The sequence below is a fragment of the Archocentrus centrarchus genome, chromosome 7, assembly GCF_007364275.1.
Source record: "Archocentrus centrarchus isolate MPI-CPG fArcCen1 chromosome 7, fArcCen1, whole genome shotgun sequence".
Taxonomy (NCBI): Eukaryota; Metazoa; Chordata; class Actinopteri; order Cichliformes; family Cichlidae; genus Archocentrus; species Archocentrus centrarchus.
Genome location: NC_044352.1, coordinates 11,185,013 through 11,196,180, shown reverse-complemented (window position 1 = coordinate 11,196,180; position 11,168 = coordinate 11,185,013). Strand labels below are relative to the sequence as shown.

The 11,168-nt window shown below is 37.5% G+C and overlaps 1 protein-coding gene across 2 annotated transcripts in view; it reads right to left on the bottom strand.

Annotated features, from left to right (window-relative positions):
* Positions 1-180: 180 nt before the first annotated feature.
* The window catches only part of mitfb (melanocyte inducing transcription factor b), a 28,818-nt gene continuing 17,830 nt past the window's right edge, over positions 181-11,168 (bottom strand). The window contains exons 3-10 of one of the 2 annotated variants that reach the window (XM_030733422.1): positions 8,140-8,355; positions 7,905-8,000; positions 7,337-7,454; positions 6,940-7,032; positions 6,782-6,838; positions 6,588-6,663; positions 5,021-5,168; positions 181-4,496 (exon numbers count right to left, since the gene is read on the bottom strand). In XM_030733422.1, the coding sequence (XP_030589282.1) occupies positions 4,101-4,496; positions 5,021-5,168; positions 6,588-6,663; positions 6,782-6,838; positions 6,940-7,032; positions 7,337-7,454; positions 7,905-8,000; positions 8,140-8,355 (1,200 nt within the window). In that variant the 3' untranslated portion in view covers positions 181-4,100. The remainder of the gene's footprint in view (positions 4,497-5,020; positions 5,169-6,587; positions 6,664-6,781; positions 6,839-6,939; positions 7,033-7,336; positions 7,455-7,904; positions 8,001-8,139; positions 8,356-11,168) is intronic. The other variant, XM_030733423.1, reaches the window with a different exon arrangement.

The following is an 11,168-nucleotide window of genomic DNA, read 5'->3' as shown; positions in this document are numbered from 1 at the left end:
CACATTTCAGGGTTATTTGATTTCTCTGTTCTACATTCAGTCACAGATCTGTGTTACAGGCATATGTGTGTGTTGCACTGTTCAGACTCAGTCCCTGGGCCTGAGTCACCATAAGGGACAATCTGTAGTCCACTGAAGCTTCATCAATGACAAAAAAAAAAAAAAAAAAAAAAGCAACCAAACAAACATATTAACTTAAAGTTCACTTATCAGCTTTTTCAAGCACTTTCAACTGCATCTCATGGTAAGTGTGCTCATTGGATAGGAGCATTATATGATATTACTGAAGTCAAGCTACTAATAAATAAATCTTGAGTTATTTTCTCTATACTGTTCTTTCCACATACAAGAATGAACTCTCACCGTGTACTTATTTGAATTTTACATATAGCCTTTGGGTCATGATCCACATACTTCTTATAACAAAAGAGGAGAAAAACCACTACAGGTTATGTCTTCATAGAAATGTATTGCCTTCATTTTTGGCACACAATTTGGCAGTTATTACTGAGAACTACATTCATATTAGTCACCTAGCAACTTCAGAAACACTGCCCTCAGTGTACAATTTAATTAAAAAAAAAAAAAAAAAAAGATAAAATAAATGCAGAACTACAAAATATGGCATTCCAGAGTGTTCAATACTAAATAAATACATCAAGTTTTTAAGTAATAATCATATAAATAAATAAATCAAATATAGTAACACTATTAGGCTGCAGGACTGAGATTAGTGCCAATGTTTTGTATGTATTATTAAATGACAGGGGAAACTGTTAATAGAAAAGGCTCCAAAAGGTTTTAGCATGATAAGCATCAGGAAACGCTTGCTTATTTTCCCTGTAAAAATAATATTAATTTAAATTAGATTTACTGTATATATTACCCTGGTCATCCATGTTTCCCAGTTTGAGAATCACTGGCCCAGATAATGGGACCCCAGTAGCTCATTTGTGTTCATGTTCAAAGGCTCCATTGCAAAGGTGGCTGGCAGGAGCCCTGGTCAAAAAGGTCATCGGTGCCTGTAGTGATGGCAACCTAGGGACCTCATGGTTCTACTGAAGGCAACAAACAGGCTGAAGAAGGAGGCTTTCTGAGCTTGGTTGACCCAGGAGCCTCCCAAAGCAGCAGGGGGGGGCTGTACCTTCAGCAGTTTACTGGGGATATTGATGGATGGTGGAAATAAAACTTTGAGGAACTTCTGAACCCAGTCAACACATCCTCAGTGAAAGAGGCACAACCTCAAGACTCGGGAAACCTCACCATTTACACTGGAAGAGGTTGTTGGGGTAGTTAAGAACCTCAACAGTGTGCTCCAATTATCCAGGGATGACATTACTTAGGGTCCCCAGAAATGTATATTCCAGGATGTTGGAAAAGTGGCTCTAGCCTTGTTGCACCATAGATTCAGGAGGAGCAATGCAGATTCCATCCTGGCCATGGAACAGTGGACCAGATCTTTACACTTGTGGGATTTCCAAAGGGAATTGGGAGTTTGCCCATCTAGGCTACATGTTCTGTCAACCTTGAGAAAATTTATGACCGAGTGGATATCCTTTTTTTTGCAAGCAAAATCAGGGTGGGGCCAGGCTCAGCCTTAGCAAAAAGATGAGGACCAGGACATCTGGAGGGAGCTTGGAGCTCCTCTGTGTTGAAAGAAACCAGTTAAGATGGTTTGGGCATCTACCCAGGATGCTTCCTGGTTGCTTCCCTTTGGAGGTTTTTTGGGCAAACCAATTTGGGAAGAGACTCCTGGGCAAATCCAGGACAAGTGATTTACCTTATCAGGCCTGGAAACACCTTTGTGTCATGGAAAGCATTGTTAGGGAAAAAAGACATCAGGTATAGCCTGCTCAGCCTGCTGCCACCATGACCCAGCTTCAGATTAGTGGAATCAGTGGATGGATAAAATAAAGCCGTTTAAGCCAGTCAAAATACTAAGTAATGTCGTAATATTTAATAGTAATGATATGGCACAATAATTTATTAAATTATCTCAGGGTATAATTATTAATTATTTGTATATTTTACTGCTTTGGATTTATGATTATTTATTTTCTAATGCCTTATTTAAGGATGAACACGTTGGGGTTCCATAATAACAATACTTTCTTTTGATTTTTTGTGTTTTTTTGAGGGACTTGTAGTGTTATCTAACAAAAGGTCCTTTCTTGCAGCTCTCTAACAGACCTTGGCACTCTATGAAGTGCCACACACCAGTATAAACATCAGCAAACCATTGTTTTCGTCCTCTTACATCATCAGGGTAACAAAAACAAGTTTAAGGCACTTAAATGAAAAGAAAACTGCCTCGACACCGTTTCAGACTAATTCAGATAGATAAAACATTTCGAAGACATGATGCTGCTTTACAGGCACAACTTTAACCATTGCATAGTTTGACAAAATGGAGGCTGTGCTGTAACAGGGCTCTTAGTGTATGGCAGGTAGTTATTACAAATGCAACATGCTACAACTGTTGAAAACAAACTGTGGAAATATACAACAACCATACACCATAAAGAATCCACAGGTTTATACAATATTCTGTATGAATTTGAAAAGCCAAATACAATATTTAGTTAGTTTATGCTTGGATTAAAAAAAAAAAAAAGGCAAACAAACTAGTTTTCAATTATCAGAAGTCATTCCAGTGTTTTGACAATGTCATGCATTTCATACAAAATCCCAAAGCAGTCTCCTTATACTCCTTGGCAATATAAATGTTCACATCATGGAAAAAAAAGTCCTGAATGTGAAATGTCACTGAAGTGGTATATAAAAAAAAACAAAACAATAATTTAGGAAATCAATGGACAATTATAAAATCTGAGATCAACAGGTCTGTAGTATTACAGTACACATCTGTGCTGAAATACTCAGCACAGTTTAACCAGTTATGTCTGATCACTAAAGATAACAAAAGCCCCATAACAATAATTGATTAATGTCTCTTAGATCACAAAATAAAGATTTCTATAATTACGTAACAATAATCAGATCTGACAGCAGCTTCCTGTCAGACCTTCTATGGCCTATTTTTATTCTACTAGTTTTGAGACAAATTGGGTATTTTAGTGGTTTTGGCAGTGAGGAATGTACTGGTAATACACTGTGTCTGTTATACACTGAATCATTTGGCACCAGGTAGTTAAAGGACATGTGGTGAAAGTTGTGCTTTTTGTTATAGGATTGTTTCTCATTATGACACTGAATAAATACTAAACTTTATCCTCATCAGTGATGAGGTCATTGTATCTTAGAGGAGACATTCTAGCTTTTAGTTTCTTTTGAAATGTACTTTAATTTATTAATAATGTCTCTTTAAAGTTCTTTGTTATAAATTATCTTTAAGGGGAATGTGTACATAACATCTTGTTTACATAGATATATATATAAATAAGTTCAAATCTACAAATGATTTAATATTTGTCAAGCAAGAAATTTCAACTGGAAGACTGACAGACTCTAACAGCCAACACGTGTGCATAGCAATACAACGACGATGTATACACATCTTAATAAGGCATTGGCACATTCAAGTTCAATCTAAGACACAAAGAGTGTAAAGCACTATAGTAATAAATAGATTTTTTGTCTTTTATTATTGCTATTGATTTAAAAAGCAGTGCTCATCTCACCACAAAATATCTACAAGTCTGACCATGATTTATAATTTCCCTAGATTCTTTGGAATCAATAGAAAAAAAGGATAATCTAGCCTCTATCCAAAGATAAATGCATATTTTTTAAAATATAAAAAACTTCTATTTTTGTAACTCATTGTCATCAAAGTATTGATTAAAGCAAACACTTAAAAACCAGTCCTTGAAATCAGGGTCAAGGGCTTGAAAAGACATAGCACAAGAAACAAAAAAAAACAAAAACAAAAAACAACAAATGCACAAACACAAATGGAAAAAGATTCAATATATGTAAACACAGGTAGGGAAGAAGGAAAATAAACCAACCAAACAAACAAACAAATGACAACAAACAGAAGAAAGCCTTTCCAGCAGCTGAAAGTGTGTTAGCTACTGACTTGGAGCAGTAGATGGAGAGGCTGAAGATGCAGGTGAGGAGTGTTCCAGTAGGGGGTGCTAACAACCCTGCTCATTCTCATCCATGCTTACACTGCTCTTGCGGCTGCTGTCCTTTGAGGTGTCTGGGGAGACGGATGAGAGCAAAGGGTCCCCCCCTCTCACCGGTGATAAGGTGTCTTCCATGAGGATGTCGTTGAGTTTGGAGCCCGACTTGCTGTGAACGCCGTAGTGAGCCTCGGAGAAGTTAGAGTGGCCTTCATTTAGCTCGAGGTTGCTGGGTGTTTCAGGAGTGCAGGCCGGGTGGTGTTGGTGATGGGGGTGGAGTGTGTACAGGTCCTGGTGACAGTCGTCCAGAGCAGGCTCTTGCTTGATGGTCCGTGCTCCAATTTCAGCCGAGCAGAGTGCTGAAGATGCAATGGCCAGCCCGTGAGCCCGCGCCTGCATCTCTAATTCCTGTAAGAGACCCAAACGCACAGTTTGTGCAGTGAGCACCTTCACTGTATCACACTCACACCTTCTTCTTCACAGTATTTTCTGTATTGAAAGGGAGAGTGCATAAATGGGAAGGTTTCAGGGGAAATGGTTAGCAAAGCTGCCAAGTGCAGGTGACCTTTGTTTTAAATATCCAGCTGACTGTGACTGAGCCATTTGCCTAGATGTTTTACTCTTTTAAATGTGCAGAAGGTTTTCTTGTTTTCCCCTCTAATACACCAATGTACTCCTCCAATTAACCACAAAGCACTCAATGTCCGTTGAGCCAGACTCCTCTTGTCTTATGATCGTTTTTTCCCCCAAGATAATGGTCTAAACAGCTGGCTTCGTCATTACACACATGGCCTTTGCAGTGTGAATCTGTGCCTTTGTTCATCTTCCCTTAAGCTTTGCATATTTCATAAAAGTGCATTAATTTCTTCCAGCATTAGTAGAGGCACCTTTTATGTCTTTGTTTTTTGATTGACTTGTCTTCAAGTCTTTACCTGTATTCTCAACATCAGATGCCGGTTGGCATGCTCAAGCTTCTTCTGACGATTCTCCAGTTCCTTGGCCCTCTGTTGTTCCCGCTGCAGCTTCCTGATGTAGTCCACTGATGCCTTTAGGATGGTGCCTTTGTTCCAGCGCATGTCTCTGAAATTTAAAAGGATCCATTATTTTTACATCCAAAAGTTTAAATGTCAGCAGTCTAAACTGCATTAATAAAACTCCATTAATAAACATTAAAACTGACACCACTGGTAATATGAAAAAAGTTGATTTCTACTTATGTTCAAGAGACTTAATCTGCTAAGTTATAATATGAGAATAATATGGAGGGAAAAAGGACCAGAGCTACTGTGGAGGTCACAGAGTTCTTTACAGAAATGATTGCTACACTGGACATTTATGCCCAAGAGGTAGCCTGGATCACAAGCAGTCACAAGGAAGACCCTGGGCTCCTTGAAAAAAAAAAAAAGTATGTTGCAGCATATGTTTTACAGTAGCAAATATTGATCTTTGCTTGACTTTATAGGAAACATGCCTCCCGAGGCTCTCATTTCTCCACAGTTAAGCCGAGAGGAGTTGGTTAAGTTAGAAGTGGTCTTGATGCCTCAAAGATGATGAATAACAATTTCTAATGCTAGAAAAGAACATGCGTGCTTACTTTTTCATAATGTGTACTCGTTTAAATCAGGTCTACTGGTGAAAATCAGTCTTTGAATTTGTGATTATGGAAGTGTGTGTGGGTGATGGAACCAGCTGGATTTAATCAAAAATAACCGGGGCTGAATAGACATAACAAAAGCAATTGCTGGGATCTTCTCAGACCCACAGGCAAGGTCAAAGGGCAAGTGGGATGAGCGAAGAGTATGCTTAAAAGTGGAATTTGACTGTGTTATCATAAGCCTCATACTACATTTACACCTTATACCTTATAACCTTTAAACCTTTCTGTGACTAAACATTTGCCCAAACCAAGAGATTTGTATAACTGTATAATTTGTATAATTAAATACTGTCTATTAAGTGAATAAAGAATGGGTCCAGTTTTCTTAAGTTTATCATTTCAAGGCAAAAAATGGGGAATAAAGTCCACAAAAAAATGTTTTTTAAAGTCCAGCTGAAGCTAATATGAGGATTGAACAATAAGCAAAAAACCAAAGCAACAACAACAAAAAAAATCAAATATTTTCTGTACAAAATCTCCCTCCATTCTCAGACAATGCTACCATCCAAAAAGAAATAGTTAAACAAAGAAGGGATTTTGCACTTAACAGGTTTTGCACAGGACATTTCTTCTATTTTTTATGTGCAAGTCAAGAATCCGCCTCTTTCTTTAGGTAGCTGAAAACTCTTTCAATGTATAGGGGAGTATGACCACCTTGAAAAATGCAATTAAAATACAAATCATGTCCTTTTATTGTTTCATAATCAGCAAATCTGTCCACCACTCTTGAACACAGGGTTAATAATCTCAACTTAGATTGGCTGGACGCTTGTGGTTGCCATTACATGTATTTTTAGAAGAGTTAATATAAGAATATAGAGTGAATATAGTAAGTAACTTACGGGTCGTTTGATTTTGGAATTAAAGTGCCCAACTCCTTAATTCGATCATTGATATTAAACCGTCGTCGTCTCTCAACTGAAGAACAAAAACAGAAAGGAAAATGCATAAATGATAACAGGAATTTGCTAATGAAAATGTAATATGACAATTAACACAATGGCAACCAAAACCACATTTAAGTATTCTCACTCACTCAAATTATGGTTGTCCTTCTTCTGCCTTTCCTTTGCCATGGCTCTTACCTCAGCTTCTGAAAGGAACGTTTTGATTGATCAACAAACTCAACAGAGCACGAAGCCAAAATGTCCAGCAGCTATTTTCTATATTTTAGAGCAAAGCAATCAGACGTACCCACAGGGAACCCTTCAGGCCTTTGATAGGTGTCAAATTTGCCACAGGATCCTGACTTGTCCAGCATATGCATGATGGCCGGGGATTGTGAAACTACATGAGTGATAATGTTGTTATCAAGATGCAAAGAACTGAAATGCAATACAGTACAAAAAAAAACTGATGTAGAATCAACAGCCCCATATAGAGGAGGATTACAAAAGCTGGACTAAATATAAAATGCTACATAAGGGGCTGTGCAAAGGCCTGGAGAGCAGAACTTTGCATATACTGTCAGATAATTATTGTTGTCCATGTGATACAGAAGCTGAATAGATATGCTTAATTGACACAGCTCAAATATCAGTAAGCACTTCACAGATTTCTTTTCATGTCTATTTCTGTGACTGATGCTTACCAGAGTATTCCCTTTTGATGTTGGGCAGGTTGGCAGGGCAGGAGTTGCTGATGGGCAGACCTTGCTGGGGCATACCCTGATTGCCATACATGTCCATGAGGTTAGCAGGCACAGGGATCTAAGGGGATACAACAAAAGACACTGGAGAGTAAATATAGTGCTGATCACCACAGCAAAAAAGAATGGAGAGTTGAAACAGTGAGAAATATTAGTGTGCATTATAAATGTCAGTTACACATGAAGCTCTATTTTTCTAAAGCTCACAAGTTAACACAGTCCGTCTAAAATAGACAATGCGTCTATTTCTTGGCTTCCTTGGCTTCATGCTGGTACAGGAAGCAGCCCCCAAAATGTAAAAGTATTTCAAACCATTTTAGATTTGAGATTTTCCTAGCAGCACAACAGAGATAAATTACAAGGCCAAAGCATAACACAAAGGTTGAAACCTGGCATCATAGAATTTGCTTTTGTTTTACCCAAAGACACATCAAATGAAATGCAGCCATGCCGTAAACTGGCTGATTTGAATGTACTGGTGACTGTGAGGATAAATCACAAGCACACATACCGTGTTTGGCATCTGAAGTCCTGGGTCCATCAGGCCAAGGATATCATCAGTGTAACTGGACTCCAGACTAATAATGTCATCAATGACATCATCCATCTAAAACAAAACAACATACAAATAAGTCTTGATTAGTATTGATTAATTAAATCATTTACAAGCATTATTAATCATTTACAAATGATTAATAAAGAAAATAAAAACAACATATAAACAAACAACTGAAATGAAACCTCACCTCTTTCTCGCAGTTAGAGTTGAGGGTCAATAAGGCCATAGGGCTGTTGGGGGCACTGTTGCCTGGCCCTGGCGGCATGCCCCCGTGGTCAGAGGACTGGTTGGGGCAGGGCAAGCTCAACGCCTGAGAACCAAGCTTTCCCAGGTACCGCTTCACCTGCTGCTGCTGGGAGCGCTGGATGTGGTACTTGGTTGGGTTCTCCAAGTGAGTCTGCACCTATGTATGGAAAGCAGAGCAGGGAAAATGAGAAGAAAAATGAATATGTATGTGTGAATTAAGATATCTGAAATAAAGATTAATGGGCATGTTGATGGTTGCAGGAGGCTCCACAGAAATGCTCCAAATACTGAAAGAGAAGCTATCTAAATATGCAGCTTGGTCATAGCAGCAAATGAAATATCACCGAGAGAAGGAAGCTCATTTCTAAAAAGTGCTTTTTTTTTTCTTTTTTTTAAAAAATATGTGTTGTTTCAAAGTTGTCTTTTATTAGAATAAAGTCCAAATATAGCTCAAAGTCTTGCTTTTGCTTTGTATTTTACAGCATGGACTATAATATTAAAATAAACTTGACGCAGACTTCAAATCCTACGATGCATTATGCATTTTTCTTTTGAGACGCTGTCAGGAGTCGTTATCTCAGAGTCTCAGAAGTAAACATTTTCTACATATTTTTCTTCAATTTGACTACTTTGTGCTGTTCCATAGTCACAGTCCACATATTTTAAGTAACAAAAATTACATTCACTCTCATCTCTGCACTCCCTGCTTAAGGATAAATTTGATTTCTGTAGATCATTAATCCCCATACGGCATTAATGATCCAGAACAGCTTCTGCAGGCAAATACGCAAGCTTCAGAGGCAGCGTTTGTCTGGCAGTAACATTTTAAATTGAGCAGAGCAGCTCCGATCCTACTTTCCTTTCCAAGTTTATATTTAAACCTTCCCATCTAATGCTTACTTACATTTGATGCAATTATGAATCAATTCTGTGGTTTCCAAAATCTAGACACTATATTTTATTATTAAATGTAGATAATGCATTACAACTGTTAAAGGCACATTTGTTAAGACAGTAAATTTAAATTTATCCTCTCACGTTATCTTTCAATGGATATTAATTTTAAACATACCTCACAAGTTTGGTATCCCAGCATCTCAAGCATCATTTCCTTTTTTTTTTTAGGCGTCCAATTTAAAAACAAACAAAAAAAAAATTATTCTAAACTGACAAATGCTGTAGCTGTTTCCTTCTTGGTCGCACCAGAGAACTAAGGCTGCTAATATGACGACAGACACACCAGCCCATCTTTTAAAAGGCAAGAAACGTAATTAGTTATGCATGTCAGGGAATCTCTGTCAAATACAATGAGCCTTTATAAATGTGTGTTGTTTTATGTAAAATTTGTATTTATTACTTTATGGTGTATCAGTTGATGTCAGGATGTGATGCAAACAGTTAGAGCCTTTGTTTTGTAAGGGCACCTCTTTTACTGAATCTTGCCCGGGGTGCTTACTCTGCCCCATCCACTTTGTTAACCCATGTGGATGCCTGACGTGTGCTGTGTGTTTTCACACACAAAGAAGAAAGTCTATTTCATCCTCAGCTTGCATCTCCTCGTGTCTTTAAATGACATTTTTAATTGGCAAGAACAGGCATATCATATGCCAAAACTTTATCTTTTTTTTTTTTCTTCTTTTTTTTACAGATGGATTTGTTGAGCCTAAGCCCAAAGAACTGGGTTTGTTAACAGACCTGAGGAGGCCACAGGCTGTAAATGAACTCTGAGCTACCCCTGGCATTTTCCGCCTATGTGAAAACTCCTTCAGTTTGTACACTGCACTCAACAGTTTAAATTATATTGAAAGGTTATTAAAAAAGTAGCTGACTCCAACAGCAAATAATTTCATGAAATTTTGAGACTGACTACTATGGAGTATAGATATTATTCAGTGAAATTGATTCCAAATACAAGAGTGATATTCATTCTTGTGTGCAGGTTTGCAGTGTGTCAGATGTATATTTTTATTTAAAATGATTTGGAATTTATGTGCACTATGGTTAAATTTTGTTGTCATTCCTGTGATCTCATTTCTGCTTTATAGTGCATAACAAGTATTCTTATTAAATATGCACTCAATGAACACATACTGTTTATTTTAATCCAATACAAAATTTTGATTCCTGTAGTTTTCAGGTTTTATCTGGCACTGTCATAGAGATCATATGTAGATCATGTATATGTTTTAGTAAAACACTCATGCATGTAAATTAGAAGGAAAAATAGACATAGCTCTTAATCTAATGCAGTCCAGTGCAGTAAATTAAGTAAAGCACCTTTCAAGATAAATATCACAAAGCAGTACAATCTTACATATAACCCGATTTGCACATTTTAATCCAATAAACTCTGGAAGGTAAAACATGTCAGAGTTGTTGGACTGAATTGCATTAAATGATATTTACAGGTGTTAGGTTATCAGTCTTATTGTCTCTCTGTAATTGTTCTTATCAGAAGCACCTTCAGAGCCTTTGGGGTATACTCATGTGAGCCACATTAACATACTATACAGCATGTGGCTATTAAATATTGAGACTATAGCTAGGTTTACTTAAATGAGCTCAGTCACATTATCTAGTCACACTTCATGTATCCTGCAGCTATGACTGAAATCACCGTGGGCTGTAAATCGTCCTCACAAGGTTGTGACACCACAGAGGGGGGTCACAATTACACTGCATCAATGACTCATGAACAAGAATGACATCACACTTTGGGCAAAAGAATGAGGTTCATTAGTGCTGGTCACTAATAACATCCCATTCTTTACACTGTCCTCACTATTAGTGTATTGTTATGCAAATAATAACTGAAAATCTATAATTTTTTTCTATAATTGGTTTTAAGCCACTTACTCAAATAGATGATGAAATGACTCAACTTCAAAACCACAGAAGCATTGACTGTGATAATGGACTGAATGGATAGCAGACTATTGAGAAACTTAATCCAGTGCCATAAATGAGCAA